This window comes from Malus sylvestris, chromosome 10 (genome assembly GCF_916048215.2).
Source record: "Malus sylvestris chromosome 10, drMalSylv7.2, whole genome shotgun sequence".
In the NCBI taxonomy this organism is placed as follows: domain Eukaryota; kingdom Viridiplantae; phylum Streptophyta; class Magnoliopsida; order Rosales; family Rosaceae; genus Malus; species Malus sylvestris.
This window is the reverse complement of record NC_062269.1, coordinates 11,193,860-11,218,300: the sequence shown is the minus strand read 5'-3', so window position 1 is coordinate 11,218,300 and position 24,441 is coordinate 11,193,860. Positions and strand designations below refer to the sequence as shown.

The window sequence follows — 24,441 nt, the reverse complement described above, 5'->3', positions numbered from 1 at the left end:
TACATAAGTTTTAATTTTTATTAAATATTTTGAATACGTATCCCATCAAAACAATAGATTCATTACCACTTAAGAATTTATTCATACTTTCATTAACTATGACATAAGATTTTGTGGTATCCACTTGTGTAAATATTTTAAATTCACAATCAAATTAGTTCATTGTATTCATATAGGATTAAGGAGTGTAGCTACAAAAAAATCATCAAAATCAGAGTTAAAATAACTGTTAAATCGTGATTTTTCATTGATAACCGTAAAATAGTTTTGTGCCGTTACTTAATCTATGAATGTTTGTTTTTTGCGATTTTTGGCGTATGCGATCTTGAAGCATATACAAAAAAGTTTGACGGTTAGATCGTTGAAATTAGTTTCGTAGGATGCGTATTCCATCAAAACAATAGATTCACTGTAAATATTTTAAATTAAAGATCGAATTCATTCATTGTATTCATATAGGATCAAAGAGTGTAGCTATAAAAAATAATCAAAATTGGAGTTAAAATAACCGTTAAATTGTGATTTTTTGTTTTATAACCGTTGAAAAGTTTTGTCCCGTTACTTGATCTCTGAATGTTTGTTTTTTGCAATTTTTCGCATATGCGATCTCGAAATATATATAAACATGTTTGACGGTTGGATCATTGAAATTAGTTTCATAGAATGCGTATCCCATCAAAACAATAGATTCACTAACACTTAAGAGTTTATTCATACTTTCATTAAAGTGTAACATAAGATTTTGTGGTATCCACTAGTGTAAATATTTTAAATTGAAGATTGAATTCATTCATTGTATTCATATCGGATCAATGAGTGTAGCTATAAAAATAATCAAAATCGGAGTTAAAATAACCATTAAATCGTGATTTTGCATTTTATAACTGTCGGAAAGTTTTGTCCGGTTACTTGATCTCTGAGTGTTTGTTTTTTTGCAATTTTTGGCATATACGATCTCGAAGTTTATACAAACATGTTTGACGGTTGGATCATTGAAACTAGTTTCGTAGAATGCGTATTCCATCAAAACAATAGATTCACTAACACTTAAGAGTTTATTCATACTTTCATTAACTATGATATAAGATTTTGTGGTATCCACTAGTGTAAATATTTTAACTTGAATATCGAATTCATTCATTGTATTCATACAGGGTTAAGGAGTATAGTTGTAAAAAATCATCAAAATCGGAGTTAAAATAACCATTAAATCATGATTTTTTGTTTATAACCATCGAAAAGTTTTGTCCCGTTACTTGATCTCTGAATGTTTGTTTTTTGCAATTTTTGGCGTATGTGATCTCGAAACAGATACAAACAAATTTGATGGTTGGATCATTGAAATTAATTTCGTAAGATGCGTATCCCATCAAAATGATAGATTCACTAACACTTAGAGTTTATTTATACTTTCATTAAGTATAACATAAGATTTTGTGGTGTCCACTAGTGTAAATATTTTAAATTGAAGATCGAATTCATTCATTGTATTCATATAGGATCAAGGAGTGTAGCTATAAAAAATAATCAAAATCGGAGTTAAAATAACAGTTCAATCGTGATTTTTCGTTTTATAACTATCAAAAAGTTTTGTCCTGTTACTTGATCTCTGAATGTTTGTTTTTTGCAATTTTTGGCATATATGATCTCGAAGTATATACAAACATGTTTGACGGTTAGATTGTTGAAACTAGTTTCGTAAAATGCGTTTCCCATCAAAACAATAGATTCACTAACACTTAAGAGTTTATTCATACTTTCATTAACTATGACATAAGGTTTTGTGGTATCCACTTGTGTAAGTATTTTAAATTGACGATCAAATTAGTTCATTGTATTCATATAGGATAAAGGAGTGTAGCTGTAAAAAGAATCATCAAAATCAGAGTTAAAATAACCGTTAAATCGTGATTTTTTTGTTTATAACCGTCGAAAAGTATGTGATGATATCAAATAGTCTAATTAATTATTTTATGTATTAATTAGACTATGTTTCAATTCGTATGTGATGATATTTTATCATAAAATTATATTTTTATTTTTTATTACGTATTAAATTTATTAAAATCTTAAAATATTATATGAGATAACATTAAAAAAAAACGTTGGTTTATTTTTTTCTTTGGGTTAAACATCTTTTTTTCAAAATAGTTTTATGTCGCTTTTATCCGACGCCATTGGTCAAATTATTTGAAATACTTAGCGGAAATTTTTCCGCTTGTATCTCTTAATTGAGTGGTGTCGGCTAAAAGCGACGTAAAGTGACTGGGGAAGAGAAATTCAATCAGTCACTAGGGAAGGGGACAATCAGTCTCAGTGTGTCAGATGTGCTATCGTATTTAACCGACGCTGAATGACGCTACGTGTATTTCAATAAAGTGTGTCAAAATCTAGTGTCGGTTATAACCGACACCAATTTTCATTAAACCGACGCCGCCTGAACTTCAATAAAGTTCGTTAGGCTTCATTTAATTGGACGTGCATATCAGTAAAGACTATCAGAATTTGGTGTCGATTTTAATCGACACCAAGCTTAATTTATTTCGACACTAGTGACTTTTATTTCGACGTCATGCAGTCAATGTCGGCTTTAGCCGATGCCAATTCAGTATCCATATTTAAACCCTTTCTTCCCTATTTCATTCGTGCCTTCATACTGTCTTTCTCCTTCTCCATCCCCATTTCATCTGTGCTCCATCTTCCCCGTGCATCCCTTTCTTCCCCTGTGCTCCATGTTCTAGTGGTAGTGAGCAAATCCTAGCAGAATCTATCAGCTGAAGTCTCTCACAGTGTCCTCCTTAAGCTGCCGTGTCGAATCTTGCAACTCAGATCTTCTGCCAGGTTATACGACTCGAAAATAACATTGTAGCTGTCTTTCTTGCGTACGTCGTCTTTCAGATGGAGGATGTGCTCATATGGAAGGATTCGACGGCAGTTGGATACCTCTTTCTCAACCGACAGTTTACCATTAGTGTCGCAGAGTTTGTACCGCTTAAGCGTGACAGCGACGTCGGTGATAGTGTTTTTGGCAGAGTAAGCTCTGCTATCTTGATCTTGAACACCTCAGCTCCGCCGAGGTACTTCTCCCTGGGTGCTTCTCTTATCACTCACCCTGAGCTTCCTCTGATTCTGCCAGCTTCGCGCCTTCATAAGCGCGATGGTTCGACGTTTCCTCAGCCGAATCAGAACCCCCTCCACTTTTTCTAGATCCCAACATCTTCCACTACGGTCCACAAATGATCTGATTTTTTATTCATTTCTTGTATTATTATTATACTCTGCGAGAGTGCGACGTTCTCAAACATTCTATTTCGATTCGTGTGACTTCTGTTCTCCTTTCTTACCATTTTCTGCTGGTTTCGTTGCCAATTCTGGAATAAGGGTATAAATTTATTTATTTTTACTTGAAGATTGTAGAATAAGTCAATGATAAACCAGCCGAGTTTGTTACGGTGGATGAGTTATTGTATGTTATGTGTGATATAAAATGTTTGTTATGGTAGATAATTGTTATTAATTTTTATTAATATGTGCTTTGGCCTAAAATATGTTGGGAAATTTTTTCATATAAATTTTTTTTATTAATTAATTAATTAATTTTTATTATTAAAATATTTTGTGTCACTTATGGACGACATCACAAGACATATTTTATGTATCGACAGTTAAGTAATGTCGGTTCAAACCGACAGTAGGTTTGATTATTTTATTATTTTAACTACTGATGTCGGTTAGGATTGACAAGGTTTGATATTTTAATTCTTTAATTGTTGCTTGACGTCGCTTAGTGACACACCCCGATCCAGAGGATCCAGGTGTGCTGGCCGTCACATGGGCGTGACGTAACCATAAGTGCGACACGGAAGCAAAACCATAACATACATAAAAAGGAATTCAACCCAAACTCTAATAGAACAACCTACTAGATTAACCGGACTGGTTATAAAGTAAATATATAAGTTCAGAGCATAAGTTTAAGTGCAGTCAAGTAGGACTAAAATAAAAGTACATCACCCTTAGGTGAGTCCTACATGTCAAGAGTCTGTCAGAAAGCCGGAATAAGACCTCGAGAGCCACCAACCGCTAACTAGAACCTGGAGGGACGCAAAACAAAATGAGTGGGTCAGTAAAACCAAATAGTTTTCCAAAACAGTTCATTAAAAACAATTCTAACCCCTCACCGTAAAAACCTGTATACCTTCCCAGAAAATAGTATATATACATATATATATACGCAACATCAAACTTAACTCAATTTCATCAACATAATATCTCAATAATGACATGCCATGCCCAAAATACAATCAGAATACATCAATATCAATCAGGTGAATGATAAATCAATCGGATACCCTACAATGGTCCTGTACGGCTGATTCTAAAGCTCAACATCCAATCCAACCGAAGTCACCTCGGTGACCTGTACGGCTCAACTCTGCACGTCACTCGGAACTACATATAGTAGTCTGTACGATGACAGGTGTATAAATACGCTCTAGTGCTTCTCTCATCAATCATCAGCGCGCATAACTAAGGTCACCCACTAGTCGGAATCACATCTAGTGATCTGTACGACTAGCATGTCGGAACCCTCACATGGTCTGTACGACATCCACCTACTTGGATCCAAGACGAGCGTGCGGTGTGGTGAATAACAATATAAGCACTATCACCTGGTGCAGGTCATGAGCTTTCAATGCAATCCATGATAAATAACTCAGCTGAAAATAAATAAACTCACCTGGGCGTCCACCGCGTCATTTCACATATATATATATATCAATTGTCAACTAAATATCTCAACAGTTTCATGCATGGAAAATAGATTCATAATTTTCACATAAACGGATTTTATGGGAAAAACATTTGTATATAGGTAAATACGAAATCAAAACTGCCCACTCACTGATAAGTCGAGGGGTCGTAACCCCCGTGGCGTCCCTGGATGCGCTTGTCCTCGGGATAGGTGTCACCTATATGCGAAACAACTATAAAAACGTTAATTTTAAACACATCACCAATAATTCGAAATAACTTCTCATACGATGCTCAAATTGGGTATATGAATATACCACATCGACCTACTCGACGTCACGGACGTCGCACAATTTTTAGAAAAAAATTTTGGAGGTCCCACGCGCCGTGGGTGGCACGGGTCCACGCGCCCCTCATGCGCATCTTCTTCCTCCTTGGCTCGCCGGACTGGTTTTTCCGGCGGCCGGTTTCCGGCGAGTTTTAAAACTCTTCGTTCTCCTTCGTTTTTCACCCATTTTCTTCGTATTTTATACCAAATTGAAGCCCCAAACATGTAGAATCACGATACACTACTTTAAGGCTCTAAAAACAACTAAATCTCACCAGAAAAATCCAAGCAAAACCGGCCAAAGTTGAACTCGACGATCCCGATGTCCAAAACTTCCAAACGAACGTCCCCGAGCTTCCTTAGGACCTCCTAAAGCTCACTGTGTGATTGGATTGTCCTAAAAATCAACCAACATAAAGTTCATGAATAGTGCCACATTCGGTCCTCGAGTTTTGAACGTGAAAACGAAGGATTTCTTACCTGAAAATGGTATCTTTGAGTTCGTAGGACACTCACCAACACGATTATACTATTCTCCACGTCGATCCATGAAGTTTTGGTTGGTTTTGGTGTTGTCCGTACGGTTTGGGTGAGAGAGAGTGAGAGAGGGTCGTGAGGGAGGAGAGAGAGAGGGAGAGCTACGGGAAAGGAGAGAGAGAGCAGGAGAGTGTAGGTAGTCCACTCTAATCCACACCATCCATTTACATCCCTAACCAAACAAACATTCCAACCTTTGAAAATTCTATCCAACTTAATGAATATATCCAATAGGTTAGGAAAAATATGAATATCTAAAACATATCACACACACACCTTAGTAACGTCAAGGGTATTTCCGTCATTTCATACCCTCGATATGAAAATCTCGGGACGGACTGTGACAATCTCTCCTCCTTATAGAATTTCGTCCCCGAAATTCCCATAACCAAATAACCCACTTAATCTTCATAGAATAACCTTGGGTACATCTCTCTCATTCGATCTTCTGTCTCCCAGGTAGCTTCCTCTACATAATGGTTCATCCACAACACCTTCACCAAACTCACCGTCTTGTTCCTTAGAACCTTATCTTTCCAATCCAAGATCGTGACTGGTGTCTCATCATATGTCAAATCCGGATTAATCTCTAACGGTTGAGGAGGGATCACATGAGAAGGATCAGAAATATAATGTCGAAGCATAGAGACGTGAAACACATTATGGACCTTAGATAACTCCGGAGGCAGCTCCAACCGGTAGGCAACTTCACCAATTCTTTCGGTGATCACATAAGGTCCAATGTATCTTGGACTTAGCTTCCCTCTTTTTCCAAATCGTACCACACCTCTCCAGGGTGACAATTTCAAAAACACCCAATCACCCACATCATACACTCGATCAGTAGTATGTCGATCCGCTAAACTCTTCTGTCGATCCTGGGCTGCTTTCAGGTTAGACTTAATTACCTGAACATTTTGAGTAGTCTCATCTACAATCTCTGGGCCTTCTAACACCCTTTCACCAACCTCAGACCAACATAATGGCGTTCGACACGCCCTACCATAAAGTGCCTCAAATGGTGACATACCAATGCTCGAGTGAAAACTGTTATTGTAAGGAAACTCCATCAAGTCCAGACGATCATGCCAGGAATCGCCAAATTGTAATACTGAAGATCTCAACATATCCTCCAACGTCTGAATGGTCCTCTCTGATTGCCCATCAGTTTGAGGATGATAAGCTGCGCTATAAAGCAATTGTGTACCCAGAGCTTCCTGAAAAGCCACCCAGAATTTAGAAGTAAATCTCGGGTCTCGATCAGAAATAATATTTACCGGAACTCCATGATACTTCACAATCTTCGTAATGAACAACTTAGCCAATTTATTCAAATGGTACTTCTCCCTAACTGGAATGAAATGCGCTGACTTGGTAAGTCGATCCACAATCACCCAAATACCATCGAATCCATTTCGTGTACGAGGAAGTTTATACACGAAATTCATGGTTATATTTTCCCATTTCCACTGGGGAACGAGAAGTGGCTGCATTCGCCCAAATGGCTTCTTCCTTTCTGCTTTAACTTGCTGGCAAATAATACATCTACTCACATAATCTGCAATTTCTCTTTTTATACCCGGCCAATAATAAAATGGTCGAATGGTATGATACATTTTTGTTCCTCCCGGGTGCATCGCATAAGCTGAACAATGCGCTTCATCCAAAATTTCCTTCTTTAATTCCTCATTATTCGGAACATACATTCTGCTTTCCTGCATAAGCATACCATCTGATTCTCGAATTCTGAGGTCTTTCTTTTTCCCTTCACTTCTTAATTGAACCAACTCCTGAATTTCCTCATCCACCATCTGAGCTTCGAGTATACGATCCACCAAAACTGGCCTGACTTGAAAACTAGCAAGAAAAGCTCCACTTTGGTTTTCAAACTCCAACCTTACTCCAGTTGCCCTCAGTTCAGCAAGAAGAGGAACACGACAAGCATATAAGGCATTGAGTCTACCTTGAGGTTTCCTACTCAGTGCATCAGCTACCACATTAGCACGACCCGGATGATACTCAATAGTATAATCATAATCACTTAGCAATTCTATCCACCTTCGCTGCCAAAGATTAAGATCATGCTGAGTAAACAGATACTGAAGACTCTTGTGATCAGTGAAGATCTTACACTTCTCACCATACAAATAATGCCTCCAAATCTTCAAAGCAAAAACAATTGCTGCCAATTTAAGATCGTGAGTAGGATAATTCCTTTCATGATTTTTCAATTGTCGAGAGGCATAGGCAATCACCCTATTATGCTGCATCAAAACACATCCCAAACCATTTAAGGAAGCATCACTATAAATTTCAAAATTACCACTATCATCAGGAAGTACCAACACTGGAGCATGAGTGAGGCAATATTTCAATTGCTGAAAACTCCGCTCACAATTTTCATCCCAATCAAATTTAACATCCTTTCTGGTCAACTTCGTTAACGGTAAGGCAATCATAGAGAAATCTTGAACAAACCGTCGATAATAACCTGCCAAACCAAGAAAACTTCGTACCTCAGTGACGGTTCGAGGTTGCTCCCAATTCTCCACCGCTGCTATCTTTTGAGGATCAACTTGAATTCCTTGAGCCGATACAACATGCCCCAAAAATGCTACTTCAGTCAACCAAAACTGACATTTACTGAACTTAGCATACAACTGATGCTCCCTCAATTTCCTTAACACCAAATTAAGGTGTCGAATATGATCTGCTTTAGATTTAGAGTATACCAGAATATCATCAATAAAAACAATAACAAATTTATCAAGATATTGCTGGAATACCTCATTCATCAACCTCATGAAAGCTGCAGGTGCATTAGTCAACCCAAACGGCATAACCAAAAATTCATAATGTTCGTAACGAGTTCGGAAAGCCGTCTTAGGTACATCTTCCTCTTTAATTGTTACCCGATTCAATTGCCTATAGTCAATGGATAATGGTTTTTAATCCTTACCCGATTTAATTGCCTATAGTCAATACACAATCGCATAGTTCCGTCTTTCTTCCTCACAAATAATACTGGGGCACCCCAAGGTGATGAACTAGGTTGAATAAAACCTTTATCAAGTAATTCTTGCAACTGAATTTTCAATTCTCTCAACTCAGCAGGAGCCATTCTATAAGGAGTTAGAGATATAGGGTCAGTACCTGGAAGCAAATCAATAGCGAATTCCACCACTTTGTCTGGCGGCAACCCCGGCAAATCATCAGGGAATACATCCGGATAATGTCTGACCACACCAACTTTTTCTATACTAGTAGAAGCAACATCATTTAACACCACATGTGCTAAATATCCCTGACAACCCTTCGATAATAATTTCCTTGCCCTTATGGCAGAAATAACTCCATGTCTCACCCCACTTCTCTCGCCCACAAAAGTACCCTCGGGTAATCCAGGACGATAAAAGTAACTGATTTACCATAACAATCAATATGGGCACGATTATAATGCAACCAATCAGCCCCTAGAATCACATCAAAATCCACAATATCTAACGGAATAAGATCAGCTGACATAACCACGCCCTCTACCATCACTGGACACCCAAGATACACACTATCAACATAACATTTATCTCCTCTAGGCATGGCAAACTCTAATTCAAATCCTAGAGGTGAAGGGTGAGGTTGGGTCATTTGAGCAAACGTATGAGAAATCACAGAGTGGGTAGCACCACAATCAATTAAAACTCTAGCAAAATGACCGAGAACATTTAACGTACCCATGATCAAGTCGGGATGGTTCTGAGCCTCTTGCAATGAAATATGATTAACTCGCCCCTGAGCTTGCTGTCGTCCACCACGATCTCTACTGCCCTGATTACCTCGTCCCTGAGGAGTACGTCCCTGGCCTGGCTGACTAGGCTGCCTGGATGATCCTGCACCACCAGTAGCAACTTCCCCCTGACGGGGCTGGCCTCCCTGATGCCACTGCGATCCACCAGCTGGCATAGAGGACTAAGAAGAATAACCTCCAAAATCCTGAGAATACCCTGCTTGAGGATAAGGCTCCGGGGGATACTGATAAGGTCCGGGAGCATATGGAGCAGCATCCCCCTGGTAGTGGTAGGCACCACCACGACTCGACTGGCCATAACCACCTGGTCCAAAACTCTGCTGAATCGGTGCTGAAGGTGGCATATTAGTCTGCTGAGGTCTCTGCTGACCCTGGGGGCACTGAGAAGCACGATGTCCCATTTGCCCACACGTAAAGCAAGCACCACTACCTCTCCTGCACTCACCATGGTGACGAAAGTTACAACGGCGGCACCACGGAGCACCAGAACCACTAGCACCACCAGAATCCCTCTGCCTCTGAAATCTAGGCCCACCAGAAAATCTACCACCACTTCTCCTCGGGCCAGTAACACTAAATCCACCACTAGAAGAACTCGAACTTGCTCCACTCTTCTTAAAATTCTGAGTCTTGCGAGGTCTCGGAATAGTAATACCCTTACCTTTATCATCCTTTTTCTGACCGTCATTCTTATCCTCGTCATCGTCACTCTCACTGGGAAGATTATCAGAGTCCTCCATCCTGACCAAAATCTCGAAAAACTCATGGTAATCGGCGCAGGGAAGTGCATTGGCAAAAGTACGCCACTTCTTCTTAGATCCCAACTTGAAACGTCGAAGCATCTCTCCCTAATTACCAGCTGTATCAGGGTCATAGCGAGACAAATCAGTAAACTTTCTATAGTACTCATGAGCTGACATATTTTTCTGTTTCTACCGAGTAAATTCATGCTTCTTGCGATCAATATACTTTGGAGGGACAAATCTTTTCTTGAAATTATCATTAAATACAGCCCAATCAGATGCCATAGCTGGGGTCATAAACTGAGTCTGATTCCTCCACCAACTAGCCGGCTCTCGACCCAAAAACCAGGTAGTGGTCTCCACCCACCTATCAGCCGGAAAGTTCCACTGACTTTGCATTACCTGAAACGTCTTTTCAATATGATCTAGCCATTTCTCTGCCCCCTCGTGACCTTCATCACCCATAAAACGATTTAACTTCAAATTGTACATGGTCTCCAAATGTGTCCTCTGAGGTGGGGGAAGAGGACGAATCACATTCTGGAAAGCCTGAGCCATTGCTTCCCCCAATTGAGTAATATCCGGAAAATAAGATTCAGGAGTACGACGAGACTCCCTACGCTCTCTACGAGGCGGCATAATTCTGACAGAAAACATCAAAAGATCATTAAAGCATTAACAATTATACAGGACTGCAACCTAGGCTCTGATACCAAACTGACACACCCCGATCCGGAGGATCCAGGTGTGCTGGCCGTCACGTAGGTGTGACGTAACCATAAGTGCGACACGGAAGCAAAACCATAACATACATAAAAAGGAATTCAACCCAAACTCTAACAAAACAACCTACTAGATTAACCGGACTGGTTATAAAGTAAATATATAAGTTCAGAGCATAGGTTTAAGCGCAGTCAAGTAGGACTAAAATAAAAGTACATCACCCTCAGGTGAGTCCTACATGTCAAGAGTCTGTCAAAAAGCCGGAATAAGACCTCGAGAGCCACCAACTGCTAACTAGAACCTGGAGGGGCGCAAAACAAAATGAGTGGGCCAGTAAAACCAAATAGTTTTCCAAAACAGTTCATTAAAAACAATTCTAACCCCTCACCGTAAAAACCTGTATACCTTCCTAGAAAATAGTATATATACATATATATATACGCAACATCAAACTCAACTCAATTTCATCAACATAATATCTCAATAATGACATGCCATGCCCAAATTATAATCAGAATACATCAATATCAATCAGGTGAATGATAAATCAACTGGAGACCCTACAATGGTCCTGTACGGCTGATTCTAAAGCTCAACATCCAATCCAATCGGAGTCACCTCGGTGACCTGTACGGTTCAACTCTGCACGTTATTCGGAACTACATATAGTAGTCTGTACCATGACAGGTGTATAAATACGCTCTAGTGCTTCTCTCATCAATCATCAGCGCGCATAACTAAGGTCACCCAGTAGTCGGAATCACATCTAGTGATCTGTACGACTAGCATGTCGGAACCCTCACATGGTCTGTACGACATCCACCTACTTGGATCCAAGACGAGCGTGCGGTGTGGTGAATAACAATATAAGCACTATCACCTGGTGCAGGTCATGAGCTTTTAATGCAATCCATGATAAATAACTCAGCTGAAAATAAATAAACTCACCTGGGCGTCCACCGCGTCATTTCACATATATATATATCAATTGTCAACTAAATATCTCAACAGTTTCATGCATGGAAAATAGATTCATAATTTTCACATAAACGGATTTTCTGGGAAAAACAGTTGTATATAGGTAAATACGAAATCAAAACTGCCCACTCACTGATAAGTCGAGGGGTCGTAACCCCCGTGGCGTCCCTGGATGCGCTTGTCCTCGGGATAGGTGTCACCTATATGCCAAACAACTATAAAAACGTTAATTTTAAACACATCACCAATAATTCGAAATAACTTCTCATACGATGCTCAAATTGGGTATATGAATATACCACATCGACCTACTCGACGTCACGGACGTCGCACAATTTTTAGAAAATTTTTTTGGAGGTCCCACGCGCCGTGGGTGGCACGGGTCCACGCGCCCCCCACGCGCATCTTCTTCCTCCTTAGCTCGTCGGACTGGTTTTTCCGGCGGCCGGTTTCCGGCGAGTTTTAAAACTCTTCGTTCTCCTTCGTTTTTCACCCATTTTCTTCGTATTTTATACCAAATTGAAGCCTCAAACATGTAGAATCAAGATACACTACTTTAAGGCTCTAAGAACAACTAAATCTCACCGGAAAAATCCAAGCAAAACCGGCCAAAGTCGAACTCGACGATCCCGACGTCCAAAACTTCCAAACGAACGTCCCCGAGCTTCCTTAGGACCTCCTAAAGCTCACTGTGTGATTGGATTGTCCTAAAAATCAACCAACATAAAGTTCATGAATAGTGCCACATTCGGTCCTCGAGTTTTGAACGTGAAAACGAAGGATTTCTTACCTGAAAATGGTATCTTTGAGTTCGTAGGACATTCACCAACACGATGATACTATTCTCCACATCGATCCATGAAGTTTTGGTTGGTTTTGGTGTTGTTCGTACGGTTTGGGTGAGAGAGAGTGAGAGAGGGTCGTGAGGGAGGAGAGAGAGAGGGAGAGCTACGGGAAGGGAGAGAGAGAGCAGGAGAGTGTAGGTAGTCCACTCTAATCCACACCATCCATTTACATCCCTAACCAAACAAACATTCCAACCTTTGAAAATTCTATCCAACTTAATTAATATATCCAATAGGTTAGGAAAAATATGAATATCTAAAACATATCACACACACACCTTAGTAACGTCAAGGGTATTTCCGTCATTTCATACCCTCGATATGAAAATCTCGGGACGGGCTGTGACACTTAGAACCGCCATCATGTTAGAACTTAACGTCGCTTCTAACCGATGTAATGTTGCATGTCGCTTTTAAGCGACGCTATTGTTCTTTTTTATTTTATATTACTTTGCTTCTTGGTGGCGGATTAAATGGACTAACTGACGACAATATCCTTTTGGTGATGGTAGCAATGGTGTCGCTTCACCTATCCGACATTGCACAACTTTCTGTTGGATTTTTACCAAAAATTCGACAGTAATTGGGTTTTAAAGTCGATTTTTACACCGCCACTGATAGCCTCTTTTGTAGTAGTGCTAGTGGCGCGCTATTATATTCTTGAATTGGATGGAGGGATATACTGCAATACGAGTTTCGATTAAATCAGTGGGAGCAAACGAATTGGGAAGAGATGCATGCAATTCTTGCATATGAGTTTAGGTCACGTAAGTGAGAAGCGTTTAGAAGGCTTGGATACTGTAAGAGATTAATCAATCTTAAATCTTCTAAATCATTGCCGGCTTGTGAGCCTTGTCTCATGGGAAAATGGCTCGAGTTCCATTTGATGGAGTAAACCAACAAGCTAGTTAGATTTGTGAGCTAATATATAGTGGCGTACATAATGATCCCATGAACACTGTTGCAAGAAATGGCTATATAGCTACTTCATCACCTTTACTAACGACACGTCAAAGCATAAATTTGGGTATCTTATAAAACGCAAGTCTGAAGCCTTTGAAATGTTCAAACAATTTAAAACTGAGGTGGAATTGCAAATTGAAAAAAAAAATAAATAAAGATTCTCAAATCAATTCTTGGAGATTAGGGGTGCAACTTAGATAGAAATATTTGCTTCCAAGCTGAAATATTCTAAAATATTCTTCTCAATTAAATCCGATCTAGGGCCAGCCTAGGCCTAGTGCGGGCTGGGTGATCGTCTAGGGATCCAAAAAAATCAGGGGCAGCAAAATAATTTCGGGTGTTATATACATATATAATTTCATAAGAGTATAAATTTTTAAAATTTGGTTAAATAACTAAGAAGTTTAACTAGAACTAGTGGTTTATGTTGTTTAAAATTAATTAGGAGGTCATGTGTTCAAATCTTGTGTTATTTACTTTCTAATTTTTACAAATTTCCTTTTATAAGGGTATAATATGTAAAATTTGCCCAAGTGATTAAGAAGTTTAACTGGAAGTGGTGGTTCATGATGTTTAAATTAACATGGAGGTCCCTGGTTCAAAATTGAAATATTTCAAAGTATTCCTAGTAAAATAGTAGATGCTTAGATAGGAAGTGAGCGAACACATGTTTTGTTAAGTAGGACAAGCTTTTCACATAAGTAAACTGTGTCTAGGAAGCTTCTGGCACCTACTTAAGTTGTGGAGAAATTTCGACACTATGCGCCTTACTCGCAGTAAAGTAGGCACCTTGCATGCAAGTCCCATACGAACTTCCCCTTTGAATTAGGGTTGGGCACGGGCCGGGGCGAGCCGGGCCGAACCTAAGTTTGTAGGAACCAGAGCTTAAACGAAACGGGCCGGGACGGGGCGGGGATTGGATTTGCTTGTATAGGAACCGGACATTACCCGGCTCGGTTAAAACGGGCCGGTTCGGGCTGGGTCCACGGGTACCCATTTTTTTTTTTTTTTAAATTGCATTGCACAGTTTGAAAACTGCACAGTTTGCAAACTGCACAGATTGCAATTTGCAACTGCACAATCACAGTGACACTGCATTTATGCAGATTTTGCACAAATTCACCATTATTCACATCTAATCTAAATACAAAGTCTAACATCCAAGTTCATAAATTAAGTTTTAACAATACATCCAAAATAACAATATTACATCGTCCTCCAACATCTAAAAATGAAATCCACATACAAAATATCCGAAAGTCCAAGACATCCAAATTCCAAAAATCAAATAATCCAAAACAACATAAACATGACATCCGCAATAAATTTCAAATTAAAACCACATCCAACACCCAAGTTCCAACAACAATCCTCAATTCCTCATTGAATCTGTAAGAAAAAATAGAATATAAACATGACATTTTTAACGTCCAACATCATATTATCCTCATTGAAATTTAAAGTTTATTCATTTGAGTTTAAAATATTACCGCAATTCCTTTTCCTTTGTTCGTTCAAGTTGTTTAAGGAGCTTCAATTTCAGGAACACTTGATGAAATGGTTGAACTTGTAGATATAGTATTTGCTTTTCTTCTTTTATATTCTACAACAAAGAACAAACGTTAATTGTAAACCAATTAATATAAACTTATAAACCAAACTATACAAAACAAAATAATTACCTTCTTCACACACACACACACACAGAACATACACACACACACACGCACACAGAACACAGAACACACACACGCACGCACACAGAACACAGAACACACACACACACACACAACACAGAACACACACACACACAACACAACACATAACATAACACACACAACACAATACCAGATAACAACAACAAAATCCAAAAATAACAGTGATGTTGAAACTAAGAATATGGCAAATTGAGAAGATTGGTCCATCTATAATACGACACTAACAATACAAAATCTACATTTAAATTTTAAAAGAAACGCGAGAAGAACAAACAAAATCTAAATTTAAATTTAAAAAAAAACGTTTACCTGTTTGAGACTTGAGATCGTTGGTTCAACAGAGAAAGGGGGTTCTTCTGCAAATGAGCGACTAGCCGAAAACAATAGAGAAAACATCAACCCACTCACACACAGATCAGAGACAAAGGCGTTTGGAACCCTGAAAATTTAAATAGTTACCTGAAAATTTAAACAGATCAGAGACAAAGTCACAGCTGGTGATGCTTTGTGGACGGCGGCTTGTGGCGCAGATGGTTTACGGCGGGTGAGCTGGGTATATGCCTGGTTTACGGCGGCTTGTGAAGGTTTAGGGTAGGTGAGATGGGAGAGAGAGAGAGAAAGAAAGACTGTGAGAGAGAGAGATCGAGAAGAAGGAGATCGAGAGGGATGAGATCGAGAGAGATCGGGAGAGCGGAGAGATCGAGGGAGGAGACAATAGAGGGTGTGAGGGTCGAATTAGGTCTGATAATAAAAAGGGTAAGAGGGTCGAATTAGGTCTAATAATAAAAGAGACGGTATAGAGGGTAATCACAGTAGACCATGAACGGTCCGGGCCGGGGGCCCGTTTTCTCCAATCTTTAGAACCGGCCCGCCCCGTTATTTATCTGGAACCGGCCCGTCCCGCCCCGTTTTGTATTTGTAATTCTTGGACCCGCCCCGTACTCGTCCCGAACCGCAAAGACCCGCCCCGACCCGCGGGTCCAGGACCCGTTTGCCCACCCCTACTTTGAATGTGTTGCCACATACAGATCGTCGTATACAAGAATTTTGTGATGTAGTGAAATCAAGCTTGGGATTATTAAATTATCAATGGTTGTGGTGTGAAGTTAGGTTAGATTTGCCATTTTGCACCTTGAGAATAGCATTAGAGGTTGGGATATATCACCCTCATGAAAATGAGTGCAACCCTCCTTTTAAGAAGAAGGTTTGGGTGGGCAATGTGTTAGTTTGGTATGCTCATGTTCATGATCAAGATTTGGATGAGTTCCAATTTGTGGGGACTGAGGAGAGTGGTGAAGGTTAGTGCGTTGTTATTTATCATGTATTTTTCTTTCCATCTGTGTACTACCCTTTTCATGAATTATTTACATATGTACAGTGTAGTGTTTTCTCCCCCTTTTCGTTTCCCTTTTCTGTTCAGCTGAAGTATTAATATTTTTACTCGAGCTGGTATAGTTATTAACTTATTGATTATTATTTGGAACGATGACTTATTTTAATGAATTCGTAATTTCTCTTCCTCGGGCATATTTATGCCATTATACATTGAACATCATTCAAATAAATTGATATGTGAATGATAATCCGAATATTTATGATGAAATTTCAAATAGTATACTAGCCATCTGGGGCTCTTCAATCTCATCAAGAAATGTGTTTCAAAGTACAGCTGCTTCCTTTTTTTAGCAGTTGTTCATCGAAGGAGGAAGATGTTTTTAACGTTGCGCAATATCATAAATGTTTCAAGACATTTCCTGGAGTCTCGTCTCTTTTCCAAGTCAAATTTTCCCATGAACACAGCGAAGCAAATTGTGTCCTGTCCAGGAACATGAGTATATTTGGTTTGAGAAACTATCTGATTTAATGTCCGATTTAGCTGTTAAAAGTAGCTAGCATGTTTTCTTTTATAGTGTGTCGCCTCTTTTTGAACCGGGTTGAAAGCTTCGGAAAGTTTTTTATTGGATCACTCTTTATTTCACCATCTTCCTGTAGTAATTTCCTTACTATTTCAATGACTGTAGTTATTCTCCTCTTGGTGTAGAAATTAACTGACGACCGATCGGTGGCATTGGGGGATCAGTCTTCAAAACTAGCCGGCGAAATTGGTTCTCTCTCTCTCGGGTCACCGATCACCCAAAGGTGCTCACTGGTTCCTGCACTCTGAAAATGAGCACACTACTTGATCAGTCCTATTTGATTATGAATTGTGAAGATGTGACGAAATGTCTCAAATTTGAAACTTACCATATCTTATAAGAGCTTGCAAAGAACTGGGTTATTCACTTCATTGCTAATTGAGTTTAGAGTGTAATCCCACCTTCATAATAATTTCATAACATTTCAGTTCAATTTCTTCATGTTTTGGGGTTGTTTATTCTGTAATGTGTTTACTATCTAGTGTAAGTATAGGGAAAGAGCTCGAAACTTTTTTTAGCTGGGGTGACCTTAACATCTAGCTCTACTTGAGAAGATTTATGATAATAGAATATTTTCTATAATTTCATTCTTTTTTTTTCTTCTCAAATTTCATTAAGCCAACTTGTAGGCATTTTTTCACATCGCTTATCATTATTCATGGAGGTCGCATTTGGTGCGATGGCAAGTGCCTTCGCCCATGAGCGGTAGGTCTCGGGTTCGAGACTTGGGAGCTCTTCATAAATTGGGGTAAGGCTAGCCGACATTCACCTCTCCCAGACCCTGCGTAAAGCGGAAGCCTTGTGCACTGGGTACGACCTTTAGCTTATCATTATTCATATTATTTAAAAAATTTCAACTAATCAATTAAAGTACTTAAATATATTAAATTCAAGTTATATATGCCTTTTACTTTATATTCATTCGAATGAGCATGAATAATATGTTCTACCCCTTTATGTAAGCATCATATTTTTTGGGCAGCCACCCTTGTGGGCCTTTAGCTACCTTCGTCCTTTGAGTGTGACTAATTGATTAAGATTTATCTTGGGGGTATACCGAGTGAGAGAGAAATTGTCAGAGTGAGCGAGTTTTGTGGGTGTATTAGGAACTCCTTTAGAGACTATTGAGAGGGATTGAGACGAGTGAGGTCACCAATGAGTTTGTGGAACAAAGGGGAGCTGGGAAAACATTATTCTTTTTGTCTGACATTTCATTGTAACCCACACAAGCTTTCAAATGTCATTGGTTTCTACAGTTGTCCGAATTCAGAAGACAAATTATAAGAGAACTGGTTGGAATTCACCTATTTTAACGACTGTATCAATAATAGTATATGTTTGTGTTGCAGGAGTAAATAGAATTACTCTCTGAATTTTTTTTTTGTTAGCACTCATTCGATATTTGAGTTGTACATAACATATTATAGCGATTCATTTTTTTTTTACTAAATAAACTTGAGAAACTACAATTTATAATTTGCTACACACCTATTAGAGATGGAATATGCTCTACTAATCCGAAGGCTTGGAGTGTTTGACCTCAGCATGATGATGGTGAATCTCTCACTTCATTTTTCATACACCAATCACTTTAATAGTTAAAAGGCTTGACATTGTATTGATTTGAATGAGTGAATGAGTTTCCTATTTTTCTTTTTTCACATAATTAAAAATAGGGATACTTTGGATGTGATTCCTAGTCCCTAACACTCTTTGATTAAAACCTTAATGGTATTCAAAGTTTGATTAAAGTTCCTTAACTTTGTACACCTCATTATAGTACTATTAATATTTATATTTTTATAGTTTTGACATTAATTGTTTGATATTTTAAGAGATTTATAATCCTATAAATTTAAAATTCCTCATTATAATACTATTAGAAAAGGCTATAATAAAAAAAATTCACACATTTTGATTGAATAAATGGATAAAAACTATGTAACAATAAGAAATAATAAATGCCAAAAGAATGTATCCATGAGTTAAAAAAATTGGTACATTTTACAAAAAAAAATTGGTACATTTCACATATAAAAAAGTGGTACATTAATAAAAAAGAATAGGTACATTATAAATAAATTAGGGTACAAATAAAAGATTAAAAACTTGTGAGTACAAATGAAATTTTAAAAAATATGGGCGCAAAAAGAAATTAATACATGGGTACAAATTAAAACTAAAAAAAAATCTACAAATTAAAAAAAAAGGTTGCAAATTAAAAGTGGATACAAACTAAAAATATAAATATATGATACAAAGTTTAGCCATGGACACAAATACAAATAAAACTTTAAAAAAATAAGGGCAAAAAAAGAAATTATAAAAAAAATAAGGGCAAAAAAAGAAATTAATATGTGTACAAATTAAAACTGAAAAGAAAATTGGTACAAATTAAAAAAGGTTTGCAAATTAAAAATGGGTACAAACTAAAAATAAAAATATATGATAAAAAATTTAGCTATAAATATAAATATATTAATTGTAACATTTTTAACCGAATGAATATATTTAGAAATAAAATTATTTTATTATTGAAATAATTAATGATGTTATTAATACTCAATAACCTTGATAAAAAATTAAAAATGAATAAGGTTTTAATCAAGAGAATAGCAAAATGAGGGATATAAACTTAATTTTTCCTTAAAAATATTTCAAAATTGAGGCTGCGGTAAAATATGTAAATTCTCTTATCCAAAATGAGTACGTTATCTTTAAAGAAAGAGTCGGTTGGTCATCGCCCCACGTAGAAAATGAAAACGAGAGAAACACTGTTACTAATTTATATTTTTTTGTCGTTTGAATGGACGAATATGTTAGAGGGATGGAAGAACTGGTGGGAAGAGAGAGAGAGAGAGAGATGCAGAGTCGCTAGTAGAGGAGTTGTGACTCACGTATCTATTTATGCTATTAAAGTGATGTTAGCTTTTTTAACGTCTATTTAAGCCCTCATCATCTCAAGTTCTCAAAACATCTGATATCCACTTAAGTCTCTCTTTCTCTCTCTCTCTCTCTCTCTCTCTCTCTCTCTCTCTCTCTCTCGCCCTAAATTACATCTCTGCAAATATTAGGATCTATTTTTCCCCTCCACATCTCTTTTCTCTGAGAAGATGGCCGGCCGGAGAGCTGAAGATAATGCCGTCTTCAGCCAACAAACCGGGAGCAGAAGCCTCTCAGACTTTGATCCCCAAAAGAAACCCAAAAGAAATAAGTACGCCTTTGGTTGTGCCATTTTGGCTTCCATGACTTCAATCTTGCTGGGTTATGGTAAGGATATGTACTTCAAATTTTGCTTCCTTAGATTGTTTTTAATTATTATTAACCCTCCAAAGTAGTCGTATACACTTTTGCTTTAATGATAAAAATACATGATAAATATAAAAATTGAGTCGCGAGAAAAAATTCTTAATTTATTGAAGCAATTCGTTGTCATTAATATTCCAAAAGTTATATTTTTGCATGTGTTGATGTTGGTTTTATATATCTATAGACATTGGTGTGATGAGTGGAGCTGCAATCTACATACAAAAGGACCTCAAAATTTCCGACGTGGAAATTGAGATCCTACTCGGTATTATAAACGTCTACTCCCTCTTCGGCTCCGCCGCTGCCGGAAGAACATCCGACTGGATTGGTCGCCGATACACCATAGTCCTTGCCGGGGCTATTTTCTTTGCAGGAGCTCTTCTTATGGGATTCTCCACAAACTATGCCTTTCTAATGGTCGGCCGGTTTGTAGCTGGGATCGGCATCGGGTACGCCCTCATGATCGCTCCTGTCTATACCGCCGAGGTCTCGCCGGCGTCATCTCGTGGGTTCCTCACATCTTTCCCAGAGGTTGGTTTATATGCATCCATAACCGCTATATCATTTTCCATAAAGCGAAACAGCCATAGTACTAGAGCTTATCACAAGTTCACAACCCAAAGCACAGGCAGCATGTTGGTGAGACCTACCACATGCATGCCTTCAATATTTTTAAGAAACAAAAATGTTATTCTTATCATTTATTTGTACTATTTTTCTAAAGGAAATGGCACTCACATGAGTTTGTGGTCCCTACCTCTAGTAGAAAGGAGTTTGTGGTCCCTACCTCTAGTAGAAAGGTGCTACAAACGAATGGGTGGTATGTGCAACATTATTCTTAAAAACATTATACAAATATAAGAATTTCGATATGTCAGGAGTTTTTCTTTTATGTGGTTTTTCATGAATTTCTTTTATTTTCCCTCCACATGAAAACAAAATTAACAGTTTATTACTATAAAATTTGAATAATTATAAAAGGATAATGTTGGATAACGCGTTATTTGCAATGTTTTTCTCTCTCATGCACTCATTTTCTTGGGTAATGTTAGGGAAACAAAATTTTGTAAATAATTATTTGTAATTTTTTCTCTCATGCACTCTTATTATTTTTTGGGGTAATACTTAAGATGATTAAATTTGTAAACTAAATGATATGTAAGTTGATGATTAGATTATTATTTAGTTAACGTGTTTATTTCTTATTGCGGACACATTATTTAATTGCAAATTTAGTCTACAAACTCAATCTACATAACACTACTCTTTTTTGACATATGAATTGTATAAATTTAAAGAAAGTTACATGCTAGATGAATAAAATATTTTAGAAAAAAAAAAGAATTATGATGCGAAAATCACTTTTGAAAAGCTTGAAATGATTTATTAGTTAAAGAAAAAAAATTGTGGAATGCAGATATGAATTGATTTTGTTTTTATTATGAATTGATTATGTTTTCACTAATTTGATTTGTGTGAATGCATACTAGGTCTTTGTCAATGTAGGGATACTGTTGGGCTACGTGTCCAACTATGCGTTCTCGAAGCTCCCAACTAACTTGGGGTGGCGGCTCATGCTCGGCATCGGCGCAGTCCCCTCCGTTTTTTTGGCCGTAGGCGTCTTAGCCATGCCGGAGTCGCCGCGCTGGCTCGTCATGCAGGGACGGCTCGGGGACGCGACACGTGTTCTCAACAAAACCTCAGACTCCAAGGAGGAGGCTCTGCTTCGATTAGCGGACATCAAAGAAGCTGCTGGAATCCCCGAGCACTGCACCGACGACGTCGTTCAGGTCCCCAAACGTAGCAAAGGCCAAGACGTCTGGAAAGAGTTGCTCCTCCATCCAACACCAGCAGTTCGTCACATTTTAATCTGCGCCGTCGGTATCCATTTCTTTCAGCAGGCCTCGGGCATCGACGCCATCGTTTTGTACAGCCCAAGAGTCTTTGAGAAGGCTGGGATAACCAACTCCGACCACAAGCTACTCTGTACTGTAGCCGTTGGATTAGCCAAGACCGTTTTCATCCTGGTCGCCACGTTTTTGCTTGATCGGATCGGACGGCGTCCGTTGCTTCTATCTAGTGTTGCCGGGATGGTATTTTCCCTCGGATCTCTTGGTGTCGCCCTTACAATCATTGATCAACACCACGGGGCTAAGATGACGTGGACTACTGCACTGTGCTTGACCATGGTAATAGCGTACGCCGCGCTCTTCTCTATCGGATTGGGGCCCATCACTTGGGTTTATAGCTCTGAGATCTTTCCGTTGAAGCTACGTGCCCAAGGCTGCAGTATGGGAGTGGCGATGAATAGGGTGGTGAGTGGGGTCCTCTCAATGACGTTTATTTCGTTGTATAAGGCCATCACAATGGGTGGGGCCTTCTTTCTTTACGGGGGAATTGCTGCTGTTGCATGGGTGTTCTTTTATACGATGTACCCGGAGACCCAAGGTAGAACCCTAGAAGATATGGAGATCTTGTTTGGTAAGTTCCACAAGTGGAGAGAAGCGAATGCAATGCTCGAAACGAAAACCCAAGTTAATCATGGCGATGGCAACAATGGAACTGGTGCGGTCGAATTAGGTACAAAAGGGCTAGGTAATTAGATTATAGGTAATTAGATTAGTGTGATAAGTAGATGATATAATGGTTAGTGCATTTAGTTCTTTGACGAAAATTTGGGTAGGCGTCGGTTATATAATGTACCTCCTCTTAATCGGCTATATATGTAAACGGGTTTCAAACCTCAGAGACAGAGGAGAAAAGGGTTTGTTTTCAATATGTATTGTACAAGTTTGTTTTCCATGCATTAGCAAGGGAAAAAGAGTGTTTTTGATGTGTATTGTACGAATTTGTTTTCATGAGCATGTAGAAGAGTTTGTCTTCAACGTGTATACAACAAGTTTTCAGTTCAAGTTTGATTTCCATCACCAACTTCTTTTTGTTTCTTAATCTTTTAAAAGCAATGAGATTGTAGCTTAACCCAAAAGTCTTTAAGCATAGGCAAGAAGGAGAGCAGGCCAAAATGAACAAAAAATCTAGCCGAAATGATGAAAATAATTCTTTTCTAGAAAAAAACAAATGACTCCTGCATTTTTTGTTCACCGCTCTAAAAGTACCTACTCCTTTGTTCATAACTTCCCACACCTGTAGTATTTGTATATGTTACAAGAATTCCTACTTATTCATATCTTTTCCATTTTTTTGTAAAAAAAGTTCTAAAAAATAGCACCAATACATAAAGGCTTTTTTGCTAAAAATAATCTTTGAGATTTACATAACTCCTCATTTTGGTCACTGAGATTTGAAATAGATAGAATTAGTCCTTGAGTTTGTCTACAATCAATCATTTTGATCATTCTGCAAAAAAATCTCCATAAAATAGGAATAAAATGATAAAAATACCCTCAATTTTGGTCAAATTATTTTGGCCTATTGTTTATTAAATTGAGTATAATTTTGTAATTTTGATCCTCATTAACATAATTTTTCACCCAATAACCAAAATGATTGATGGTGGACAATCTCAATAGCCATTTTTATTGATTTCAAATCTCAGTGGACCAAAGTGAAGAGTTATACAAATTTCAATGACCATTTTAGCTTAAAAAGCCATACATAAATGTTCAATTCTTTAAAATAGGTTTTGTTTCAATTCTTTAAAGGGGCTTTTGGATTTAGGTCCAAAAAAATAGGTAGTTTTTGAGACTGAGTCCAGTTATTCAATTACATATTTTGATATCAATTTTGCCCCTTCAGATAAAAATATTTAATTTCTTTAAATTTCTTTATCATTTATTCAGTTTTTAAATTTTGAATATTTA

The 24,441-nt window shown here is 38.1% G+C and overlaps 1 protein-coding gene and 1 long non-coding RNA gene across 3 annotated transcripts; both read left to right on the top strand.

The window, feature by feature from the left end:
* Positions 1-16,607: 16,607 nt before the first annotated feature.
* LOC126587925 (uncharacterized) lies at positions 16,608-17,744 on the top strand. Of its 2 annotated transcripts, none has more exons than XR_007611275.1 (2): positions 16,608-16,693; positions 17,437-17,744. It is a non-coding gene; the product is annotated as an uncharacterized LOC126587925 (long non-coding RNA). The 2 variants fall into 2 exon arrangements; XR_007611276.1 differs by lacking the exon at positions 16,608-16,693 and adding an exon at positions 16,935-17,236.
* A 2,545-nt stretch (positions 17,745-20,289) lies between these two features.
* On the top strand, positions 20,290-23,532 carry LOC126584708 (putative polyol transporter 1). Its single transcript, XM_050249037.1, has 3 exons — positions 20,290-20,581; positions 20,805-21,151; positions 22,111-23,532. Exons 1-3 carry the CDS (start codon positions 20,425-20,427, stop codon positions 23,221-23,223), a joined length of 1,617 nt encoding a protein of 538 aa, XP_050104994.1. The 5' UTR covers positions 20,290-20,424; the 3' UTR covers positions 23,224-23,532.
* Positions 23,533-24,441: the final 909 nt, after the last annotated feature.